General features: G+C 28.4%; 2 protein-coding genes across 4 annotated transcripts in view; one reads left to right on the top strand and one right to left on the bottom strand.

Annotated features, from left to right (window-relative positions):
• LOC101236314 (uncharacterized) overlaps positions 1–4,071 on the bottom strand; it is a 53,402-nt gene extending 49,331 nt beyond the window's left edge. The window contains exon 1 of one of the 2 annotated variants that reach the window (XM_065808104.1): positions 3,836–4,071. The gene's annotated coding sequence lies outside the window, so the exon portion shown is untranslated. Of the gene's footprint in view, positions 1–3,321; positions 3,561–3,835 lie in introns of those variants that run through there. The other variant, XM_065808105.1, reaches the window with a different exon arrangement.
• Positions 4,072–4,094: 23 nt separating this feature from the next.
• Positions 4,095–23,104, top strand: LOC100205211 (uncharacterized). 2 transcript variants are annotated; one of them, XM_065808106.1, is made up of 9 exons: positions 4,128–4,245; positions 4,475–4,514; positions 12,322–12,392; positions 12,836–12,892; positions 19,479–19,701; positions 20,139–20,312; positions 20,405–20,616; positions 20,781–20,828; positions 21,883–23,104. In XM_065808106.1, coding segments are annotated over exons 2-9 (1,560 nt in total). In that variant the 5' UTR covers positions 4,128–4,245; positions 4,475–4,512; the 3' UTR covers positions 22,656–23,104. The 2 variants fall into 2 exon arrangements, with proteins under 2 accessions (XP_065664179.1, XP_065664178.1); XM_065808107.1 differs by lacking the exon at positions 4,475–4,514 and having other exon boundaries at positions 4,095–4,245.
• The last annotated feature ends 3,218 nt before the right edge of the window (positions 23,105–26,322 follow it).

Consider the following 26,322-nt stretch of genomic DNA (forward strand, 5'->3'; position numbering starts at 1 on the left):
TTTACATTTGTAAAGCTAAAAAAAAGTATAAAAAGTTTTGATATCTGTTTTATTTTTATTTATTTTGTTTGTTAAAAAACTAATGATACTATAAGATATTTATATTTATCAGTGAAACCGTTTTAAAAAACACATCTTTAAACTAAAGTTTTTTAGGCACAATGAAGGAAGAACAACAACAACAACAACAACAACAACAACAACAACAACAACAACAACAACAACAACAACAACAACAACAACAACAACAACAACAATAACAATAGCAACAACAACTACAATCACAGATTTTTATCTTTGTTTTAAGCAAAATGCATTTTAACCAAATATTAAAAAGCAGTTTATTAACACTCATAAAAAAATACAGTTTATATAATTTAAATAATATTCTTTTATTATTTATTTAATAGTTTTTGTAAAAATAATAAAAATAAAAAATAAAAATTACTATTTTTTATTAAATTTTAAATACAAATAGGAAAAACCAACAACTTAACAACTATAACAAAAATAACTACAATAAATTATTATCTTTAAAAAAAGCAAATTAGTTTCACATTATTTAACTTTTACGTTCTTTTTTTTTTGGTATTAATTAACTTATTATCAAAGTTGTTGCAAAAATCTAGTAAGAAATTTTTTTTTATTACTACATAACTGATTTCTCGAGTTAAAATTTCTAACTGATAATTGCGTTCATTTTTCTTAGGATTTTTTTCCTCTTGATCAAGGTCTAGCTGATATCTTTGGCGTGCACCGTTTAAAAACTTAATAAACTTGTTTGCTAATTCTATTGTTTAATGTAAAAATGTTTTTGTTTTTTTTCTAGCTAAATAACTCTACAACAATGACCTTATAAAAAGTTAGAAGGTTAAAAGACATTCACAAACCTTGTTGGACAAAACTGCAAAGGAAAGATTGTAGAATCTGTATATATAACAGAAATATAACCTTTATGCACAGCAAGAAAACCCTTACAAAGTTGATAAGATCCTTTCATGAATGTTACAGCTGTCAATGTTTACTAGTTTACTTAAACTAGTCTTTTCTCTTTCCGAATGCTTTTCCCTCAGATTCTTCTAGTTCACATTAGGACCATTCATTAATAGCTTTACTTGTTTAGAAAAATCCAAACCAGATTAATCATCATTTATTCACTTAAGTAAGTCTGTTGCAGTGGCATGTCTAAGAAATCTAGAATGTCATACTTTGTTACTAAATTTGTCTGAAATCTCACTAATAAATTCACCTCAGATTCTTGCACGGCTTTTATAAAAACGTTTTTTATACCTTTTACTTTTAAAAGTACTCTAAACTAAGGTGCAACTCCATAGTTAAAAATGTATTTTAATTTACCATGACCAAGTTCCATCGTAGCTGCAATCTTGCTGTCTTGAAACATTGCCTAAAATGTAATAACTATCATTGTATCCACAAATAACATGCATAAGTATGTATTGAATCTCTGCATTAAGTTTACCTCCGCCTTGATAAACCGAATTGTTGTTTGAGATTGTGTATGAAATAAATTATTTTTCAAATACACCTGCTAAACTACTTGAGTGTCTTGGTGTGTTTTTAAGTGTGTGTTTAATGGATAATTCCATGGCATCTTTAAATTTTGTAACAATTTTTTTTTTCTGTTTTTGAACTATTTCCCCTGACCACTAAGTGAATTCTCTGTTTTTCCCTGACATTTTCTGACTTTCCTTGGACCCAGTTGTAAAAGATACTTTTGCCCCTGTCAATCATTTCAATAAACTTCTCTTTCAATTTTTCAAATTCAAACCATATCAATATACTTCTTTTTCAGTTTTTTTTAAACAATATTGTGCAACATTATGATTAGTAAACCAATCTACAATTAGCAGGGCTAAGAAGTTTTTCATTGCAACTGGCAGCTTACCACAATTAAGGAAAATATGGTCTAGCCCAAAAGACCTCAGAGAGAGATGATCAATATCTGATGCTGGAAAGTATACAAAACACAAAGAAGATTAACTAATGATTTAGCTACATATGACATTCATGTCTCCTCAAGTATTGTGCCAAAGAACATGATACCTATTAGAAGTTTGGGGCTATCTATTATTTACATCAACAATTTTTTGGCAATTTTTAACCTCCTCCTTGTCAACAACTTGTTAAACTTCTAGAGACCCTCCTTATAAAATTATGTCAACATTTGATTATCCCCAACCACCCAACCCATCCTGTAAAAAGTCCACCCTCCACCCCACCTAACCCTCCCATCCTCATATTTTAAATGAATAAAAATATTTAAAATCACAAACACTTGCTCTGAACAAAATGTGAATTAAAAGTAAAAGGTATAGAAAAAAAACAAAAATAAACTTTTAACATATGAACATATGTTCATATATTAAAAGTTTATAACTATAAAGAATTACTCTGACAAAAAAAGATTAAAAGTTTCACAAAAATGTATAAACCTTACAAATTTAAACTATAAACATATTTCAAATTAATACAACACTTCAATGGGCTAATCCTCCTCGCTTTAACATTATACCTAATCAAATTTTACAATGAAAGCCTTTATTTCTAATAGAGCCTAGTATAACAAGTAATGCATTTAACCAATTGTATAAGTCAGATGTCGGCATCCTTTATAGATAGAAGAGCCAAATGTTACAATTTACAAAGTTTTTTTGCCAGGAAACTTAAAAAGATATCACTTACAAATGTCATGAAAAAAAAGCTTCTCTTACAGAAAAAAGAATACAAGTAGTTGAATAAAAAATAAAGGAGAAAGGTAATATAAATCAACAGTCATTAAATTTACAGCTATTTTATTATATTTGTATAATCAAACTATTTTCAAAAAATGTTAACAAATTGAAGAGTTAACAACTGTTAACAATTATTTAATTATTGAATGCAGGTTTTATTTTTGAATGAGTAACATTTCAAAGTGCAAGCCCAGCAGTCAAAGTTTGCTGCTCTGATGGTGAGTCTATACAACCTTGACACAACATGTCAAGCGTCCCAAAAAGAAGATATTTAAAAGAAAATTAAAAGTGTTTCCAAATGGAAACGAAACATTACAGCAGGATTCAGCCACATGTCATACATTTAAAAAATTCAAGAAATTCACATTAGAAATTAACATTAAAACACTTAATTTAAGTATTTTAATGTTATTTTTTATTATGATGGTTTTAAATGGCAAATTTAGTTAGGCCATATATGTTTTATATGGCCTAGCAACTACTCAAATCTTAATCCAATTAAGAAATTTTGGAAAATTAAAAAAAAAAAGACTAAAAATTATGACTGCATGACTAAAACTAAGCTTACCACCACTATGATTTAAATTTGGTTTCAAGACTCAGAAATCCAAAACATTTGTAAAACTTGGGTAGATTCCATGCAAAATCGTGCGCAGAAAGTCATAGCAGCACTAGGAGGACACACAAAATATTATTGTATGGTTTTTTATTATATTAGAGTAAGATATGCTGGAAATTTTTGGATTTTTAATGTTTTTGATCTTGATGCAATTAATTTGCACTACTCGGTACAAATATTTTGTTTACAAAATTTTTACGCGCTAAATTCCTTCGGATTATTTTTAAATGACACAAAAAGAAAGTGAAAGTTACATGATAAAAATTGTCATACACCGGAGATGCCTAACTTAACTTAAAAATGTGCCTAAACTTGAAACTTTCCAAAAGTTATATTCTTTTAACAAAAGTACCAATCAAAAGTACCAATATCAAACCACCAAAAAATAAATTTATAGAAAATAGCATTTTATAATCAAAATTGACAATAAAAGCATGTTATTACCAGTGTCATAGTTACTCACCTTTGTTTCCGATAATACAGTAGGGTCTCTTTACGTTCTCCTCATTTAATATAAATGTCTATTGCCAAACTTTATAGATATATAGGCGCAAGTAAAAAATTAAAGTAAAAAACATAAATTCCAAGAATTTTAGTTATGATATATTCAAAATTAATAAGTCTTTAATTATATCAAAATCAATTTCATTTACATGAAGTTGAACATAGTCGCCGTTGCACGCTTGAGTGCATACTGATACCTAATTTAGAAACGCTCCAATGAACACTTTAAAACCAATCTGTTTTTTATAGCGAATCTACTTTTTTTATCTAAAGATAAAAAAAAATATTATTTAAATTTAAATCATTTGTATGAAATTATTGTATAACAGATACTAAAAACTTATTTGGCAAAAGATAGAAGCAAAATAGGTAAATTTATTTTCATTTCCGCGACAAAAAATTTAAACAGATCTTTATTTAGAAAACGCGTCTTATAAGAAAAAAAATGTCGTTAAAACTATTTTTGAAAACGTCATGGACGCGTTTTTTTTTTTTTTTTTTTCTATTTTTCATTTTTTAATTTCTTCAAAAATTCGTTAATTTCATGTTTATCCATTCTCATCTTATTTTGTATCACGATTTCATAACTGCATTTTAGATCGTCTTCGGAAGAGAAATCGTTTGGAAAAACAAATAATGTATGCTAAATTTTAGTTTTGTGTTAAACAAAACAAAACTTCAATAACAACATAGTAAACTCTATATATAATATGACCTAAAATATCTAAATAATGACATTACCGACAATTGTTTAGTATTGTCACTGCAAACGATTTTTATAATTTTCTTTAATGAAACTGTTGGTTTTTCTTGATCTATTTTCATCAAACCTATCGATCAAATTACCACCATAAATATAATCAATCATTGTTGGCTTTTTATATTTTTCGATTGTTTTCAAATTTGTTTTGATCAGCCCACCTAGAATCTAAGTTATTATTATTATCATTATTATTATCATTGTTTTCATTGTTATTATTATTGTTATTATTATTATTATTATATATCGACATTTTAGATCTTCGGGTCCATGTTGTTATCCGGGTATTCAAATTTAACAGTCTACTTGCAACGATTTTGATAACTTTAGTAATTTACCTAACAATAACTTATTTAGGGACAGAAGTAGTTAAAGTACAAATGTAGACTGATTTAGGGATAGGTAAAGTGGAGTGTACATACAACGACTGATTTAGGTATAGGCACAGTGGAGCGTGCAAACGTCGACTGAGAGTTTTTCTTTGGAGAGGCAGTCTACTAATCTACAGTTTTATTGTTCGGCAAAGTACTAGTTTCATAAAATCATTGTAAGTACGATATGATCTAGATGCAACCGTTAAGAATAACGAAAATTTTCTAACTGTTGCGTAATCGCTTTTAAATGTATCTTCTCTATTTAAACTCGCGTTGCATATTTCCTATTACAAAAAAACACGTAGCTTATTGAATTATGGGCGTTGTTATAAAGTATATAATAGGCTTTAGAGATGGCATTTTCTACGTCGATTGAAGCCAATATCAGTTTTCTAACAGTAAAATAAATAAAAGAATGATCTGAAAGACGTTCCTGAGCTATTACAAAATAACTGAAACAAAGATTATACTCTCGCGTACTTAATTCACAAGTGGGGACGTTTACTTATTTTTGGAAAACTTTCACACTCATCTCAATGATAACCTCTTATTTATTAATTTTTACTTGTTATCAACGAAAAATCTTAAAAATAAAGAAAAAAAAAATCAGTGTAAATTATCTTTTAAAAATTAGAAAACGAATATACAGTATTGTGAAAAATTTAAGAACCACCAAAAAACAAATCATAATTTATTTTTATTTTTAAATTTTTATTTTATCGAATATATTTTTGTGGTAAAAAAATAATAATGATAAATTTTAGAAAATAGACAAAATAAAAATAATGACGAAAACTTTTAAACAAATATAAAAAATGTATTTAAAGTTTTATAGGTAATTTTTATATAAAAAAATTGTGAAAAAGTTAAGAACCACAGAACAAAAACTGTAATTTTTACCTAATACCGCGTAATTCTACCATGAATTGTTAAGCACTCATTTATACGATTTGGCATTGAGTTTATTAAATTCTCTAAGATATGTTTGGGAACATTTCCAAGTATTGTTGGTAAAATATTGCGCAACTCCTCAAGACTCCTTGGTGCTTTCTCGGCAATCTCTTTATCGAGCTAACTCCAAAGATTTTCAATGCAATTTAGATCTGGGCTATTTGGTGACCAAGTTAGACGCTCAATATTTTTGCTTTCAAACCATTCAGAGACAGTTTTAGCTCTGTGACATGGTGCATTGTCTTGCTGAAAAATGAACGGAACGCTTTGCTCAAGTGCATCAATTGATGGTAACAAGTTATTATATAAAATATCGACGTAATAAATAGAGCTGCGTCGACCATCAAATAATTCAAACATACCGAGACCATAATATGTCATGCGGCACCATATTCCAACCGACCCGCTACCTTGTTTTGTTCTTTGAACAATACAATCGAGATTATATTTTTCTGAAGGCTGCCTGCGAATCATTACTCGGTTTTTTCGGTTATCAACCTCGATATTCATCTCATCACTGAACATTTTTGTCCTCCATTTTTCTTTAGACCATTCTTTGACGCTTTGGCAAAATTATTCTCGCTTTTTTATATGTTGTTTGGCAAGTCGCGGTTTTAGAACAGCTTTTTTCCATAACATATTGTTAGCTTTTTGTTTTCTACGCACAAGTGATACTGATGCTTGACGTCCATTTGAAAGCTTCTATTCCCTTCCTAATTCATGCGATGGCATGGTTCAATTTTTCTTTGGCAACCTGATTAAAAGGCGATCATCATTGGGTGTTGTCAAACGTGGTCTTCCAGAACGATGGCGATCAACGTAAGAGTTCGTCTCTTTGAATCTTTTGATGATTGTTAGCACCGAAATATGTGATCGTTTTATTATTTTTCCAATTTCACGAGCGATTTTACCTTCCTGTGGTGAAAATCCACCACTTTTACACAATCTTCAAAGGTAAGGGAGAAGGGTATTGGCGAACACCTAAGCGGGAATGCGAATTAAAGACACCAGTTATGCAAAATTGATCATATTTATTACTTATCAACTAGTTTAACTATTCAGTCACAAACCCTCAAAAGCAATTTTTAAAAATATTATTATAAAATAAAAATTTATGGCAAAAATAAAACCATTTGTGTTCGGAATTACCCTACCTACGTGGGATAGTTCCCAACACATCGGGGGGCAATCACAAACACTGTTGTGTAATAACGAATAAAGTTCTAATTGTAATAACTAAGTCTAAAAATTATATTATGCAACAACAACAAAAAAAAGGAGGGCTTTATTTCCATAAAAGCAACAACAGAGTGTTACTTAAGAAAAAAGTTGCATAAAATTATCAGAAAAAGTTAAAATCAAACAACATCCGCAGCTTCATTACACTACTACACGTCTGGAACTGAGCATAGGATCCCTTCTCAGCAGGTATAAAGAAATTGTCGAATTTATTTTTCTACAATGCTGTTTTGACCATGTTCGGAGTTACCCCGCGTTCGTCATTACCCCACTAATAGCTTTTCTGCTCATTTTTTCAAAAGAAATCAATTTTTTTTGTTTTAAATTAAATACTTTTTAAATATTTTTATTGGTTTTTTGGTAATGACTCAGGTCATTAATAGAATATTTAAACAAAAAAGGTAAAAATAAATTAAAAAAGACGTTTCCCCCGCATTTAGCACAAAAATTTTTTTGTGGTATTTAACTTTTTCGCAAAAAAAATATTTAAAAAAATTAACACATAATATTTAATCCATATTTTTATACAATGCTGTATAAATTCAAACTTTCAGTGTAATCAACGGTTTTTAAAAGTCATTTTAAAAACCGTTGACCTTTAAAAAAGTATTGTCAATCTCGATTTGTAGAAATCTCTCCGTAGTATAAAACATATATGAATAAACATATTAAATCATATTGAATTGTATGTTAAAAAAGCTGTTAAAAAACCAAATTTGACCGAAAGCCACACTACAAATAAATTGTTTAAAGCGTGTCTATAAAAAATAGTAATTTGGTTTTACGTAATTTTAATTATAGGCCGATAAGTTAAAATTAGAATAGCGAAAAATTCCCATCAACTCTTTTATTAAGACCCCTTTATAACTCAAGCCTCCCCCCCCCCCCCTTCTCTCTCTCTGTTTCGTCCACTCTCTTTGTATTAAACTCACGAAAAGACCTTGCAAACTAAAAAATATATGCATAATGGTTCAATCCATTATTTGATTTTTATTAAAGAGTTTATTATTGATAAGGTTTATTATTTTTAAAAAAGATATTTAATAAAGAGTTCTTTAGTTTGTTAGTATTTGATATTTTGTATATGAAACTGTAGTTAAACAATAAACACTTTTGATACTTATTAATGTTAAAAAATTATTTTTTTTAATAATATATTGTTCTAAAAATCAATAAGCTTCTCTGGTCTCTTAAACTTTGCGGCCTCACGGTACGTGACCGGTGTAATCATAAGTAAAACCGGTCCTGCTATTAAAACTTGCTTACTATCATTAAGACAAAATAAAATTTTCAATCTATCAAGGTTAAATAAAAACTGCAATGTATCATAATTAAATAAAAATTGCGTTAAACATTTTGATTTTGATGTACTCTACTAAATCTCAATTTTTATCAAAACTTGGATTTTGAGATATCTTTTATTTTATAACAATTCAACATAGGTGTAAGTATTTCTGAAGTCTATTTTCAGAATATTTAGAACATTTTAAGTTTTTTAAGTTATTTTAATTTATTCCACCTCGTTTTAATCTAATAAGAGTATTTCACACTAGCAACGTTGTAACAAAGTTTTGCAACGTTGTAAAACGGTACCTTAAAACACTGACTTTGATGTATAATTGCTTTCTCCATTGTCCTTAGTTTAAGTTTTTTTTATCAGATTCGGTTGATCAAGCATTATTTTAGTAGGACAGCACAGTTTGCCAAAAATTTTGATGATAACAATATCTAGAAGTTGTATGTTTATCAGTTAGATTTAATAATTTGTTGTGGTATTTGCAAAACCTTGAATTTTTTATATTGTGTTTTTGAAAATTATTAGTTTTAGTTTTAGTAGAATACTACATATAATGGGATGCAAAAAAAAATTCAGTTTTTAGAGAAAAATGCTATTATTATACTATTTTGAAATAACCAGTGAAACAAAACAGCAAACCTTAAAGCGAAAGAAAATGTTTAGCATATTGACAAGGTCGAGTTTTATGTTTGTGCACTCTGATCAAGAAACTGTTTGTTTTTATTTTTATCTGCCACCACCTCCTAAATAACAAACAGCGTTGCAATCCCTGTGACCCGCATGCTACGGCATACTAAACACAAGTATACAAAGGTATAAATCTTATTTATTTTTTATTATCGCAGAAAACATTCTTGAATTATCATTTTTTTCCTCAGTAAGGATATTTTCTACTTTCTACACATCTACTTTACACCCTCTCGTGGTGTGCCCGAGTTTCCCATATTCACTACATTGCAATGGTCTTTTTTTACTGGCAATCATTGGATGTATTCTTGTCATCAGTCTGCAGTAAATGTCATTGTATTTATTGCAAATGAAAAAATGAAAAATATCTATTTTTCGTTTTTTTTTTATATTATAGGCACGCACTGCTTAAAATTGTTATTGCTTTTCGTGAAATTAGAAAAGAACACCAATTATTGGCGGACTTAGCTCGAATTGCAACTTGAAGAAAAGCATTATGAAAAAAAAAATCAAAAAAAGTAAAAAGAGCAAATTCAACAAGGTCAACACTTTTCTAAATGGAATTGGTTTGAATAAAGTTAAAATGGAGCATAGTAAGTCATGACTCAGTTAGTGAGATAAAAGGCTCAGCAGAGCTTTTTCTCTATATAGCTTATTTCAAAAATGTGGACATGTTTTGCTAAATGGGGTGATTACAACAATTTTAAAACGGAGCTTTACTGACTTTGAAGTCTTCTGCAAATGTTGTCTGTGGGGCTGTCGTGTGTTAAATAGAAAGCAGAATTGTCCAAGTTGAATGGAAGGAACTTCAACTCAGTGGTCAGTGTTCATGAGTTATCTCACTCTTAAGATAATTCTCTGCCTAAATATCTGGTAAAAATATCCTGTAAGTGATTTTTGCAATCTCAAGTTATTTAACTGTTTGATTAAATACCTGGTTCTGTGATTCTTTATAAAGACACTATAATCATGGTACAAAACAGTCGTGTCTTCATTTTTACAAAGATTAAAAAGGTTAACTAATATGATCTAAAAAAAGTTGGAGATTGCAGTTAAAAGACATTATCAAGGGTCGGTAACATGATGAACAACTACTTGAGGCCTATAAATTTATTTATAAGTTTTAATATCCTTTTTAATTTAAAAAATATTTTATTATTATTTCTTAACTTTCACTTTTTTTTGCGCAGTTTGTCTTTTTTTTTAAATCGTAATTGTTGAATAATTAAAGCTATTTGGTTCGAATTTTCAGGGCACGTTCTATATACAACAATAGAGAGTCTATAGCAAAACTGATGTCAAAAACAAAAAGTCATTCATAAATAATTAACATTATTTAACTACTTTATTGTCAACTCTCCTTTTTTTTTTGTAAAAACAAATCAAAAACTTTTTACAATAAGTTTGACAGTTATTTTGTTTAGGTCTTATATTTTACGCACATAAAACGTTTTATTAAATATTACGTAAACGCACATTAAAACTTTGCTATCTTTCGAGTGTGATTATGATTATATCTAAGAAATCGAGGTGTTTCAGTTTATTTTTGAAGTTTAATAAAGCACTCTTATTTTGAATATTATTGTTTACAACAGAACTTTAGACGGATATCTTAGAGGCTTTTAACGCGTGCAACTTTGTTAACTAGTTCCTGCAGCCTATAAAGAGTCTTTGTAGCAACCTGTATAAGCAATAATGTCAGTTTGTATTTGATTTATTGCTGTTCGAACTTTGCAACTATAAACAATTTGGCCTAAAATACTTTCCGTATAGATGTAAAACTTTTGAAGGTTCAAAATATTAATAATTTTCGATACTCCTAATATATCATTACTCTCGTGTATCACATTTACTAAACCTTGGAAAAAAACTTATTAATACAAGTAAATAATTTTAGTACTCTACTGAAAATAAAATAACAATTTAAATGTTTGATACCGTATATACTCGTACAACTGATAAAATAAATATTTTATAAAAGTTTTTGCATTTTATTTTTTTTTATAAATTATAAACTCATAGCTATATTTTTTAAAAATGTTAGTTTCATATGCATATAATAGTGTGCATTTGATTGTAACGATTTTAAAAAGTACAAAAACAAGATTTTTTTCAATTGTGAAATCTTCTTGCAGAAAAAAGCAACTAGAATAATTGAATTTCTAAACAAAAATTCTTAAACAGGCGAGTCTGCATTGCAAATTGACAAGCTACCTGATATAATCAAAGTTAAAACTTGTTTATTTATATGTAGCTGTCTTAGAAAAAAGCTTCCACCTGTGTCTAATGAAACGTTTACTCTATAAAATTGAAAACCCATAGAGAATGGTTTATTCTATAATGTGCTCTGCGTAGATTGACGCCGTGCAAATAGCAGTCATTCTATAAGAAAATCTTGAAGAGGTTTACGAATTGTCAAAACCAAAATTTATAATATTATGGTAAAAACATTCTTATGAATTCGACAGTAATTGATTTAGCAAGTTTATATATAAGTGAATGACCCATCCGTTATACAAAGTATACAATATATATTTTTTCCCCCATTCTTATTACTATCAAGAGAAATACACTTGAACAATTTAAATTTGAATCAAAGCGTTTTTTATTATCTACGGACTTAAATTTTCTTTTTCTTTTTTAGTAAAGAAATAATCTATAATTATAGTAACAGAAATAAATTTAAATAAATAAATAATTTATTTTATTTGCTTTTACTTTTATTTGTTCTTAATTTATTTTTCAAAAAGAATTTATATATTAACAATTTCAGTTATAATTATCAATTATGAAACGTACTTTTACTCATTTTATATATATTTTATCACAAGTATTGATGACGATTTTATATATTTATTGTATAAAATTTATTGAAAAAAATAAAAATATTTGTACTCCTAAACAAGCTATGTGATACACGTAAATATCTGGTAAATATATCCTGCTGTGTTTTGTGCAAATCCCACTTATTTAATTAGTGATTTTTGCAATCTCATGTAATTGAAATGTTTCATTAATGGGTTCTATGATTCTTTTTTAAGACACTATAATCATATTTTTACGTTTCGAATTAAAAATACCAATAAAATTTAACTCATAAAAATATGAATAAAACATTTTTTAAACTACATATTTAGGATGTTCGCAATGCTCTGTGAAGTAACGTGTACGCTTTTTTTTGTCAACGTTCTTCGTATTGCATGTGGAGGTATGCTTATATATTTATAAATAAATATGTATATACGTGAATATGTGTATGTATGTATGTATGTATGTATGTATGTATGTATGTATGTATGTATGTATGTATGTATGTATGTATGTATGTATGTATGTATGTATGTATGTATGTATGTATGTATGTATGTATGTATATTTTTTTAACGTCACACATTAATATTTTAATATATACGTAAAATTAAAATTTTCTCATTTATTGTAATATTTTCATTTTTAAAATTCCAAAGATTTGTTTAATAATGTAATCGCTCAAAAAATCGTTTAAAAATGTAATCACTCAATAAATACCTCAGGTATTTTTAAAACTAAAAAATTTTAGAATTTGCGTATTCAAAAAAATGATAAGAATTTAAAAATAGTAATAATAATAAAACAAATAATAGTTATTTTGTGATATTTTTTAATTTATAGGTTTAATTGAAAGAGAGCAGTCACGTGCTTTGCCTATTCAAATGGATTTAAAATCTGGTAAGGTAATAATAAATTAAAAAATGTATGTCTATACGAAAAACAGCCATGTTAAGTTAAAAATTTATAAACATAGACAGTTATGAAAAAATTTCAACTCAAAAATATAACTCCCAAGTGTAGCAATTTATAAAGTGTATCTTTTATAAAATAGCTAGATGTAGCAATTTATAAAATGTATCTTTTATAAAATAGCTAGATTGAGGCTTTTAGTTTAAATTGTATTAAAGACATTTTAAATATAAATGTGGTTTAGGTTGATGGTAGCTTACCATACTAGCGGATTAAAGCTGTTTTTGTTTCTCTATTGTTATTTATAAAGAGCATAGTATTATAAAACAAGTTAAAAATCACGATCAATGTTATTTAGACTGGACAGTTTGGTTTTAAAAATAAAAGTACCTATTTATTTTTGTATTTTAAAATTTTCGTACTTATCTAAGCTTAAAACGTCAATTGTAATGGTTTCAACTATTTTAAGTATACGTACACCGTGCGGCCGTGGCGCAGTGGTTAGAGCACTTGCTATAGAAGCAGGAGATCCAGGTTCGAAACGAACTCTGGACATATATTTGCGTCACAGTAAGGAAGGAGGTGTGAACACCCTAGTTCCGCGGAACTCCACCACTTCCGCGGTGCTCTAAGACAAAACCGTTAGGTCTTCTTGGGGCACCTAAATAACAAAATAAATGAAAAAAAAACAAAAAAAATCATTCTTTTTCATACTGTTTGTTCTAACACTATTTATATATGAATGTTTTATACTTTTTATAAATTGCAATGGCAGACAGTACAAAACATTTGAGGCCGTCCATATGTCAGTATTTTTTTCCCATTTTTGGCCCATTTCTCCCCATTTATCAAACTCTATCAATTTTCCGATTCTCCACCTTTAAAAATATGTTAGTTTTTGTTAGCCTCCTCCACAGTAAAATAAAATTAAAAATGCATATTTAACCATGGCCTACTTAACATGGCCTTCTATTCTGCTTAAATCGAAAAAAAAATAGAAGGCCAGTTAAAAAAACGTATATTCTATTATATGAACAAACTTTCTCAAAATATTTTAATTATTGCGCTGGACTGTCACTAAATCATCTGTGATCTGCCTAAAACATTTTGATGAAAGTTTAGTACACAAAGGAGCATCAGAAAACGATTTCGTTTGTTGTATAATTTGAAGCCTATTCCTACAATATACCCGGCCAGCATTGCAACAGCTTCACTTCCAGTTATATTCATACCAAGAAAATCACCAACTAAAAGAATTTTTCAAGAAGATGAATATCAGAAGTTTTTATCAAATGATATTATTGAAGATCTTAATTCTCTCACAGTTGCTGATTCACCAACAGGATATTCATTTTCCAAATTCGATGATTGTGTCGTGTTCCATAAAGTTATTCAAAATGAACTACACATACCTGAAGTTGCTGAATGTATTCGTATTGACAAAAATCTTCATGTCAAATCTTTTTATAAAAATCTTCCAGTTTCTTTGCCACCGTGGCTCAGAGTATCCCATCAATGTATTGATTCTATGAAAGTTTTGAAATTGTTACATGAAAATGGGAGCTTATCAAATGATCTTATAATAATTTTTGATGAAATATATCTGCAAAAATGTGCAGAATATTCTGGTGGAGATGTAATTGGGATTAGTAAAGAAAATGAATGTTATAGAAGCATTGTTTCTTTCATGGTAGTTAGTTTAAAAGAAAATACCTTTTGTGTCATCAAAGCAGTTCCAATTATAAAATTAAACAGTGATTGGTTGAAAACTGAAATTCTCAGCTTGATTCAGTCTTTAATAAAATATAGTTTTAATGTTCGAGGTGTTGTTTGTGACAATCATGCTTCAAATATTTCCTCTTTTACAAAATTGCTTGATGCACATGTTACCAGATAATTTGTTTATTAATGTACAATCACAAAAAATTTACCTATTCTTTGACACAGTGCATCTGATTAAAAACATTCAAAACAACTTACTAAATAAAAAAAGGTTTATTTTTCCAGAAATTCATTTTTCAGCTTTTAAAGATAAAATTCACGTTCAACCAGGAAAAATATCGTGGAAAATATTATGATTTCTTAGAAAAGGACAGCCTGTTGGATGCAAGTTTAAAAAAAGCACCGAAAATAAATAGCAAAGTTGTCTATCCCGGAAACTACAAGCAAAATATCACTGTTGCTTTAGGTATCTTCCATGAAACTACAGCAGCAGCAATAAAATCATATTTTCCCAATCGTTTAGATATTACATCTTTCCTAACTCTTTTTAATAAATGGTGGACAATTACAAATTCAAAAAATAAGTTTTCTAATAATTGTCTTGGAAATGATGCTATTATTAATGATAAAAAACCTGAGTTTTTTCGAGCTTTTGCTGAATGGTTGAATAAATGGAAAAACACCAAAACCCCAAATTTTGAGAAATATACATTATTTCCTCAAACATCATCAGCACTACAAAGAACTTTATCATGTCAAGCTTCTTTAATAGAAGATCTATTGGAAGATAATTATAAGTTTATATTGACTGCTCGTTTTCAAAGTGATCCGTTAGAAAGAAGATTTGGTCAATACTGCCAAATGAGTGGTGGCAGGTTTCTTGACAGTTTGAAGATGTTATCTATAGTGAGAAGATAATACAAATAAAAAGTTTAATAAAGGAAGGAATTAAAATATTTGAAAATGGTATTAATGATGTTAAAGATACACAACATGCTAGATCCTTGATGGATCAGATCAAAAAAAGAGATTATGATCGTGTGATTTTATCAGATGATTCGCGTGAAGTTGCTAGTTATATTGCTGGTTTTATTGCCAAAAAACTGAATAAAAAGTTTAAAATATGTTGCAAGTTGCTTTGCAGTCAACAGGAGTCGAATGACTATAGTTATTTAAATAAATTGTCCAGAGGGGGGCTAACAACTCCATCACTAGCCCTTTTAGAATTTGTCTGTGATAGTTTTGCTATTTTAGATCATGTATTTGATGTTATTTATCGATCTCAAATGCAACACTGTAAAGCAGCAAAGTTAGTTCTTGGCAGTAGAGAAAGTTACCAACCATTTTTATGTTTAAATCACCAATATTGTGGAAAGGAAATTATACACACTGTTATTTCAAATATTTATTTTAATAACATCAGAAAGAGAGTCAGTGATTCCATTGTTGCAGAAAACATTGTTGCCTTTAAAAAAAGACAGAGAAAAAAAATAAGAACCTTTTGTTTCACATTTTTAAACAGTTTGTGTAAAAAATTTTAAAATACTTTTAAAGCTTACTTTAGAGAATTTGTGTATTCTTATTTCTTGTACAGTCCTTGAATATCTTGAAAATTCTACTGACAAATATAACCCATGTCTTTCTATAACCATTTAAGTAATATATAACTATGAAGGTTAATAAATGTTGTTTTGCTTTCAATAAAGACATTAATTAATCATGATTACTATTTATTACTAATAAGAAACCTAAAAAAAAGCCTAAAATTTTACAAAGTTTAGTGAAGTATAGTATATACTTCGATTAAGGAAACGCAAAATTTTTTATCCTATGCCAGATTTACTTCCTTGAAATTTATAGCTCAATAATAAAAATATTTTGCGAAAGATTGTCCATCCGACAAAATATGCTCTTTTTCTACCTGGCCTTCTATTTTTTTCCGGTTTAAGCAGAATAGAGGCCGTGTTTTTAAGTAGGCCATGTATTTAACATAAATTTTTTATGGCATAATTATTACTTTTTTTTTTTAAATCTGCTTGTAGATGAAGTAAAAATAAACCTAAAAAAAAAAGTTTTTAGATTTTTTTTGCAAAGTCTTTTGTTGAAAATATTCTATTAGTTTTTAGCAATTAGAGATGTAATCTGTTTCGGCCCTACTATATTAGTTAAAAAATATTTAAAATATAATTCGTCCATAAAGTATGTACGGTTTTATTTCAACCCTCCACCCCCCTTCCTCTCACTCTGCATTTTGCAATACGTTTTTTGAGTGCCCTGCCCCTCCCTAAAAGTACCTCCGCTTTTAACCTACCTACCCAACGTTTTATGATATTTTTTAAATCTAGTGTCTCTTAACTTTTATAATTGACCACCTGCCCTCCATCTCATATACGAACTAAAACAAAAAAATCTGATCGCAAAATTTTGGAATTCCCCCACCCCTGCCTGTCCGTTTTCAGTAAAAGGGGTTGCGTTTATAAAAAGTTGTATCTTTTGTATATTATTTCGTAATCGCTTCTTTTTCAACATACTTTCTCTCATAATTACATAATATCTCATAATATTCTTGTTTGGCGGGTTTAAATATTTTTTTTCTTCTGTCTTTAGAAACTTCTAGATATAGAGGACTTTTTTAAGAAATTGACAATTGTGTCCCTCTACTTCGAAACCAGTGTCGTTGGCCATGATTACTGTTATAATTTATAGCTTAAGTTACGATTTAGCTTAATAATGCATTATGTACAAAATAAGATATAATGTATAATGTGCAAAAACATAGTTATCATTTATTACAATATTACCTTCAGCAAATGTTTTTACTTAACATGATACTCAAAAATGTGAAAAGAAAAAATGCAAGTATTACAATTTTTAAATCACTTTAAAAAGTTATTAAAAAAACTATTTAAAAATAGAATTGATGACGAAAACATTACGTCGTAACCTTAAAATATTCGCAAAAACATGCACAATCAAACAGCATCAATCAATCGAGTAAGATCAAACAAACAAAGAAACGCTTTAGTAAACTCAAAAATACCTAGTTCTTTCTAGAAGCAATACTTCTTGACTAGTGCACTATTAAAATTTTAAATATAGTTAATTTTTTTATTTAATACATTTTTAAGTTAATATTACATTTGATTTTTTCGTTCAATTGTTTTAGTAATAAAATAAAGAAATAAAATAAAGTAAGAGAAAAATATTTAGTTTAATAATAATTATGTTTTAATATTACTTATGTTAAAATTTTAAACTATAATTATTTATAGTTTAGTTGTTATTTTCACTAGTTTAATGTTTGTAAAGGAAAGTTTCTACTTTTAAATTTATTTTTGAAAAGCAAAAAATGATGACGAAAAGTAGTACAACTTTTTAAACATTTAATTTTGAACAACTAATTTGTTTTTAATAACGGCGTCAATGTTGTCTGTAAATATTGCAGCTGCACAGTCAGACCATAAAAATTTCCTAAATTATTGACCCCCTCTATTTCTCTAATGCAATCAAATAAGAATAATCAGTGAAGGGTTTTTTAGCCAAGTAATCTGCGATATTAAACTTTTTTTTGTTCGCATTTTTTGTGGCTATTTTAGGTAGCCGCGCCCAGTAGGAGTATTATCGATAACATGCTCAGAATCGGCGCTGAACTTAATGTTGTTTGTTGATGGATTTTTTACTGACATTGCCAAAAAATTAACAACTTAACCAAGTTAGTTGGGAAATTTATTGTGGTTTTTTAAACTTGTGGTGTAGTTTTTTAATCTTTGTTCTATGATTAACACTGTCAAAAGCTTTGCTTAAGTCAAGGAAGCAAGCAAAAGCATAAGTTTCATTTGATCTGCAGTAGTAAACTAGTTGTTTAAGAACTGAGAACTCAAGGCTAGTTGCATGATCAGGCTTGAAACCAAACTGATATTTATCATTTGCTGAATCGTGGAACTGAAAGCTGCGAAGCAGAAAAGACTCTAGAAGCTTGCTCTTACAATTAGATAGGGAAATTACATGGTAATTATTTGCGTCAGAAATATCACCAGGTAAAAAAGTTATTTTCATCGTATCCAAAAGCTGTTGGTATTGTAAGTTGAGAATTCAGAAAGTAAAACTACTTTTATCTTGCATATTGTATAATTGCTTAAAAAAGTCTTTCCATATATTAACAATTGATTAGAGTTGTTGTTATACATGTCAGTTTAGCATTGCACATCTTATTAATACTTTTCCAGAAATTGTAACCTTTTTATTCTAAAAGCCTTTTTCAGGGAATTTCTTCTTTATTTTGGCAGTATCTCAAAGCTAGCTTATAAAAAATAAGTTAGAGTTGTAAACCAAATTCATCGGATTCCAAAAGACATATCCGTAAAGATAAAATGTATCTGTAGATATCATAGCATATTATTATCAACATATGAACTCAAGAAAAAAAATTTTAGTTTTTCTTTAAGTGCCTTTATGTTTAAAGCTTAAAATGGACAAGGGGACAGTCGATTTTGCAAAAGTTTCACTCCTTAATGGCAGTGTTTATTAATGAAAATTTTTTATAGGTAAGTGTTGTAGGTTTAAGTGGTTAAAAGATCCCTTTTAAATATTCTTAGGTATAAACAATGAAATTTATAAACATTTCTTTATTAAAAAACATTAAAAAAACAGCCATAAAAAAAAAAGTGTAAATCTCTTGAGAGTTTGGGTTGTGAAATTCACTTTTCAATCGAGATTTTTTTTATCATTTCTTTGTAGTTAGGTATCTTGTTTGATAAGATTAGAAAAAGATTTCTCTTGTAATTAATAAATATATTCATAAAGATACAACGTAGCATCCATGTATATATGAAATTGTAATTGATTTAATTAGAGGGTGACATCACCATCTGTACTGGTCTTAAAAAGTACATAAACTGCAGAGATGGAGCAAGCATTGCTGTAACAAGTGCATTTTGGGGGCGAACATCTGATAAAATTTGCCCGTCTGATGATGGTGATCCAGTAACTGACTGTGAAGGATCAGCGGAAACGCTTCCAATTATTCAAAAAAGCTGTGAAGGTAGACGGGAATGCAAACTTGAAGCAAAGCACAGGTAAATAATTAAATCTTTAGATATTTTATAGAGTAATGTTATTTGTAGTTTTTGTTTTTTTAACTCTAATTATCATATTCACTAAGGAATAAACCAAATTACTTTGATAATTAAAATATAGTTAAATAAAGAATTACTACTATTAATTGTTCAATTCAGTGAATTGAAATTTTTTTTTTTACCCTATAGTTTTGTATTACAAAAAGGTAAAAAAAAATTAAAAAAAAAGAGTTATTTTTATCTTTGAAAGATTAACATTTCTATAAGAATCATGATGAATTGTAATAAAATGAAATATCTTTGTTAATAAACATATTTCATACAATTTTCCATATTAAATAGAAGAAACATGAAAATTGATGAAATTTAGAATAAAATTTAGATATATTAAATCTTTTATTAACAAATTTTTAAAAAAAACTTTTATATACAAATAGCGAACTACAAAGAAATGGATCCAGTCATTGTCCAGGTGTCAATAAATATTTAATTGCAAACTACACTTGCGTACCAGACTCAAAAGGAGTAAACCTATGCGAATCTGCAGAAACTGTTCTTAACTGTCCTGCGGGGTGGCTAATGGAGCTAGCAGATGTGTTTTGGGGAAGAAGGTTTTTTTTTTTTTAGATTTGAGTTTAAAATAAAAAAAATGTTATATAATTATTTTGTTATTTTTTAACTTTAAGTGTTTTTATTATGTTAGATCTTCACATACATACTGTGGAGCCACTGCTGATAGTATTGAATGTGATTCAAGTGAGTATGCAGCAAAATATCTCAAAAACAAGTGTAATGGAAAAAAAAGATGTCTGATAAAAGCTGATTCTGCTACTTTGGAAGATGGTAAACATCCATCATGCACTGGAATTTCAAAATATTTGTTAGTTAATTATGTTTGCAACCCAAAATTAAAAAGTAAGTTATAATATATATTCTTGTATATATATATAAATGAATATATATATATATATATATATATATATATATATATATATATATATATATATATATATATATATATATATATATATATATATATATATATATATATATATGCTGTATGTGTTTTTGCACTTTAGAAGTTTCTGAAAATATGCAACAGGAGGAGGAATCAAAACTGCTTGAAGGTACTAAATAATTTATTATTTTTTAACTTTTTGTTTATATCGATTTCTTTTGCAAGTTTTTACTTTGGCAACAAATTTTGACATCTCTTTCATAAATTCCTTCTTGACACCTCCTTTATGATAAATCATTTTTATGATGGCATTATTGCTATGGAGCTGGCATTATCTCAGCATTTGATATTGTCAAACATTTTTTGACCTATGCATGAAACATCACACATAGTTAATTATGCTAAGGCTAGTATCTTAATACAGTTAGTATCATTTTTAATGTGTTGGGGTGGGGGTGCAAGTTATTTGACACCATTGTCAGCCAAAATAACTACCTTGTAGACATTGGTAAAGTCTTTAACTGTTTATTTTTGTCAATATAGTTTTAAAAATTAGATCAATTAGAGTAAAAAGAAAAGCATATTTGAAAAATTACTGTAGTGCGCTTATTATATTTGAGTTAAGATTTGAGTTAAGTTTTTGTTATGCTTTTTCTATCTGGCTTTTCCTACCTTTGACATGAAGGACATGTATTTTCTGTCCCAAAAATTTGTGACTTATTTGAGATTAATGGGTTGGTCAATCAATTAGCTCTTAATGAATGAATATTTGTCAGCCTGTGCCTAAAAGATCTCCAAGTTTAACTTAATTTACAAATTAAAATAGTTATTTATTTTAATTAAAAATTATTGGCAAAAAGTTTTTCTAGATCAGGCATAATTTTTAGATATTTATAAAAGAATTATCTAAAAATCATAAATTGTGACATAATAAATGGTTTTATGTTTAATAATACTTAAAAGTCATTCAAGGAGATAAAGAGATCATTGGCAAAATGGTGACCCAATTTCTATGTAAATAATCTTTATTTCTTGGAGGTTAAAAAGAAAAATTTGTAAATGAGCTATATGATTTTTTTTCATATTTTAACTTTTAACTGCCAATAAAGATTTACATTAAGTATTTTGTAGTGATCTTCTTTTAATGTTTTATTTAGTTTAGGTTGGCCTTAGTCTACTTTGTTTTTAATTAGCAGTTTTAACTACATTCATTTTCACCCTAGATACGTCTTCAAAAGAGCTAATGGGATTATTAGAAAAACATCTTAACGAAATCAAAGTACCCGAGATCAAGACAGATACAAAAGATTCAGTAAGTAAAACTTTTACTACAGAAGATGAAAAGAGAAATGAAAATAAATTTGTGGCTAGAAACAAGGGTGTTTCTGCTCCAGTTCAAGCAAATGCTCCTAAGCAAAAAGCTCGAAGCATGTTAGAAAAAAAATCAAGCTCTCCGTTTGTTGCAACTGAAGATTATGACGAAATCGCAAAGAGTATTCTAAATGGACCGGCATTCACTAGAAGCTTACGTAAAGCAGAACCATTCTCGTCACATACAAGTTCAGCCGTTCGAAAAGAAGAGATGCCTTCCTCTGAGAAAACTTCTTACAAAGAAGATAAATCTTCCTCTTTAAATACAATTATGGTGAAAGACAACGTTCCGAAAGCAGAAGACGAGTATGAAGTATCAGAACCAAGCACAGTTCGTTCAATTTTGGCTCGTGCTAAAGAAGTACTGAAAACTCTGGATAGTGATTCAACCGTTAGTTCTGTAATAAGTAAACGAGGTGGTATTGCCCGAAGTGACACCTTGAATGCAGCAAGTCAAGTTGCTTCTCTTGCACAGAGTCTTGCAAACACGAAATCAAAGAAAAGAAGTAAAATCGCTCAGCAAACAACTGATGCTACTACTGTACAGAAATCCAAAATTGTATACCCGAGATCATATAAACCTGTAGCTACGACAGGAACGGCTGGGTTTGGAAATACGCCTTAAGTAGACATTTTTCTTTACGAACAAATATGAAATTTTTGAGAAAGTGTTCAACTCTAAATAATTAACGGGGAAAAAAACAAACGCCATAAATAATCTGAGAACATTCTAATTTATGAAGAAACTTTTAATTTATGAACAAAAAAAATGTTTGTTAATATTAATTTATCTCTGCGCTATTTCCTCTGTCTCAAAACTAGATTCTGGTTTAATAAATTTAGTATTTATATAAACTTATGTCTACCGTTCAAGTCCTTATTTGGCAATTATTTATTTTTTGAATTAATATATTGTTAAAGTGCATTTGTATATTAAAATACATTTTTAATTGTAATTTTAAATATTTAGCAAGTTTTTTGTTATAGTTTTTCTTGTTTTTTTCATTTGTTAAATGTTAAAAACTCGTTTAAAAATGTTCGAGTTGAAAATTAAATAAAACGATTTTTCACCCACTTTTGTGTAATTATTCATTTACGGGGGTAAATTACACTAAAAGTTTATTTTTAACTTAAGAAACTAAGAGTTTCTTTAGTTAAAGTTTATTAACAGAGGGAAAAAGTAAATAAATTACAATACGAAAACTGTTAACGTTAATAAAGAAAGTTAATAAGTAAGATAAGATGTTTTTTCAGTTTGTCTAAAATTGTTTGAATTCCAATATTATTATTCAATAAAATATACCCATAGGATTTGTCCTTGAACAGAACGCAATATTCTTCTAACTTCGTTTTGTACCGCGTAATTCTACCAATGTACCACCGTTCGCAATATCCACAAATCTCCCGGTTAACCATAAAATTGTTTAAAAAAACTGTCTTTAGGGTAATCCACTCGTTTCGATATTTCTAAATTAACCTCTGTTGGCCCTTCTTCTGGTGACATGTCTTCGGGCTCTGTGGCAGGCATTTAGAGCACATTATATGGGTCTTTGGCTAGTTTTCATCAGCAATGGAGGTAGCACAACATGTTTTTGAAGACCTTCTGGATTTATTTTATAATCTTCCATTCCGTGTGCCGAAACCAAGAACCCAAATTTTTTAAAACATCGCCTCTGAGTGTGTGCATGTGCGTAAATCATCATTTGTTGACAAGCCTTTCTTAATGAGTAATTTAAATCCTTCTCGCTTTAAAATTCAGTTTTCTTAAAATGTTTCCCATTCATAGGTCATTGTCAACCAATCATTCCTCTTGAACATTTGCAACAGCTTGTTTTAGAATTTTTTTATTTTTAAATTTTTGTTTTAGATGCGCCTGAGATGACATAATGGTCTTGTCACAAAGCGTCGCGAAAGAGCATTTAACTAGAATGTTCACGCCTCCTTCATTACCGATGGCTCAAAAAATGCCCAAAATTCGCTTTGAACGCTGGATTTTTTGCTTCTTAAACGAGCACTCTTACCACTGCGCGAGGAACGCTCAGGGTTAGAAGTAGGCATCTGACCTATGCCACATTCTACAGGTATATATATATATATATATATATATATATATATATATATATATATATATATATATATATATATATATATATATGTATATATATATATATATATATATATATATATATATATATATATATATATATATATATATATATATATATATATATATATATATATATATATATATATATATATATATATATATATATAGCTTTCTGCAAATTTAGTTTTCTGCAAAGTTTGTTTGAATATCTTCCAGGTGTTCTGAAAGCACAACAAACTTTTTCAACAGTTAGCATTGTGTTCTGTTTATCTTCCTCATTATTGTATCGGCGAATAAATTGCTGCATCCAACAGATGTTTCAGAATGATCATTTACTACAATTAAAGATTTGGCATAGTTCTGAAAGCTTTTAAAAGCAGATTGAGTAAACCAAAACTCAGGGGAAAGCGAAAGCCAATCTTTTATCCTTTGTTCCTCTAATCCAATTCTATCAAACATAAGATACGTTTCCCATTTTTGTTTTATCTTTTATATTTATTTTTGATTTGTTTTTAGTATTGTACCATGCTAATATCGGCATTTTAAAAGTTAGAATTGCTTTTGCAAGATTTGCTTTCTCCTCAAATGACATATTATCATCCGACAGAGCAAGATGAATCATTGTTGTATCTAATTACCAACTATGTTTGTAAAGAGAGTTTAAAATTGCATCGACAGCATCTGGTTTGGCACAAAGTTTTCGGTACTGTTGCATTTGGTGTATTGCTTTTATATCAAGAAAGGGAGCTCTAATAGCGTCATTAGCCTGTAAATACCATTTGGCATAAAAGCAAACTGTAAATTGACTTATTCGCCTGATTTCTGTCTTGAGTTTATTGCTCTGGTTTACAAACTCAAGATGGCTGGAAAGAAGCTGTAGTTTTAGGTAGTAAAGTGTTTTGGATTTAAAAATTAAGAGGCCAGTTTTTTTACGGCAAATGTTTATTTTATTAAAATGGTCGAGGAATACCTGAGCTTATCATAATGTAATTGCATTATACTATACAATGTTTTTCGCTAACTGAAATAGGCTTTTCAAATAGCTATGTATCAAAATGCTACTAAAACAAACTTACATATTGCAAAGACTACTTACAACTCTTATCAGGAAATAAAAACAAAGGTTTGTAATTTTATATGTATTAAGGATTTGAAAAAAAATCTTTTATTAGCACTAGCTATCAGTTCTTTGTCTTTTTTAAAACTCTTTTACCTGATCTTTTCTTACAGAATCTGTAGTTTCTTTTTGTAAATTATTATAAAAAATATTAATGACAATTCGAGATCCATATTTAATTCCCCATTCTTGGTATTTTCTCATGTAAAATCAACACTGCTATAATAAATCTTCAAATTTGTTCTGCAAAACTTTTGATTGATAAAGAATAACTGCAATGTTTGATTAGATTAGGAGAAATAATAACTAGAATACTAAAAAGATGACAAATAAAATCAGACAAGGATTGACTTAGACATATAAGTCCACCTCTGGATAATATTTTCAGATATTCTTTATTAAGAACATCTTGGTCTGTAGAAACCATTTTTTGAATGCAAGATAGACATTTAAATCTTTTTTTAATTTTTTAGCAATGTAGCCTGCTATAGTAACAGCATCTTCCATGCTATCTTCAGAAAGCTGACATTCTTATATCTCTGAAGACAAAAATGCAATATCTTGCATAATGTTTTCTAAAGTAGAGTATTCAAATGTTTGATAAATATTTTCATCCCAGAAATTAATATCTTCTTTTAGATAACTTCTTACTGCCAAAATCTTTTCACTGTTGCAAATTTCTAAAAGACTTACAAGAAATCGACCACTGCTCATTCGTCTATACTTACTAAAGCGTAGCTCCAATGGATCATTTTGTAACCTGGAAGTAAGAACAAATGTATAATGTATAGCTTTCTTCAAGCAAATAATCAATAAGAGATGCAGTTGCACGTAATGTTGTGATAAGAGCATAAGAAGTTGGTTTGGTTAAAGTAAAATATTCACGTTGACCAAATTTCAATCCAATTTGCAATTTCTCTATAAAATGTCTTTATTTCAATCTCCTTTTACAGCAGCATTGCCGAGCTGATTGGATGTATTAAACATCTGCTTTGAATTAAGTGTGATAAATAACTTATGAAACAATGATAAAAATTGTGCTGCATCATTTCTTTCAGGAGAATAACT

The sequence above is a fragment of the Hydra vulgaris genome, chromosome 10, assembly GCF_038396675.1.
Source record: "Hydra vulgaris chromosome 10, alternate assembly HydraT2T_AEP".
Classification (NCBI taxonomy): Eukaryota; Metazoa; Cnidaria; class Hydrozoa; order Anthoathecata; family Hydridae; genus Hydra; species Hydra vulgaris.

Bases quoted from the DNA above. Each gene is read 5' to 3' on its own strand.
- LOC100205211 (XM_065808106.1), top strand. The intron at 12,393-12,835 runs GTATGCTTATAT...TTTAATTTATAG, and splicing joins TCTTCGTATTGCATGTGGAG to GTTTAATTGAAAGAGAGCAG. The intron at 20,617-20,780 runs GTAAGTTATAAT...TTTGCACTTTAG, and splicing joins TTGCAACCCAAAATTAAAAA to AAGTTTCTGAAAATATGCAA.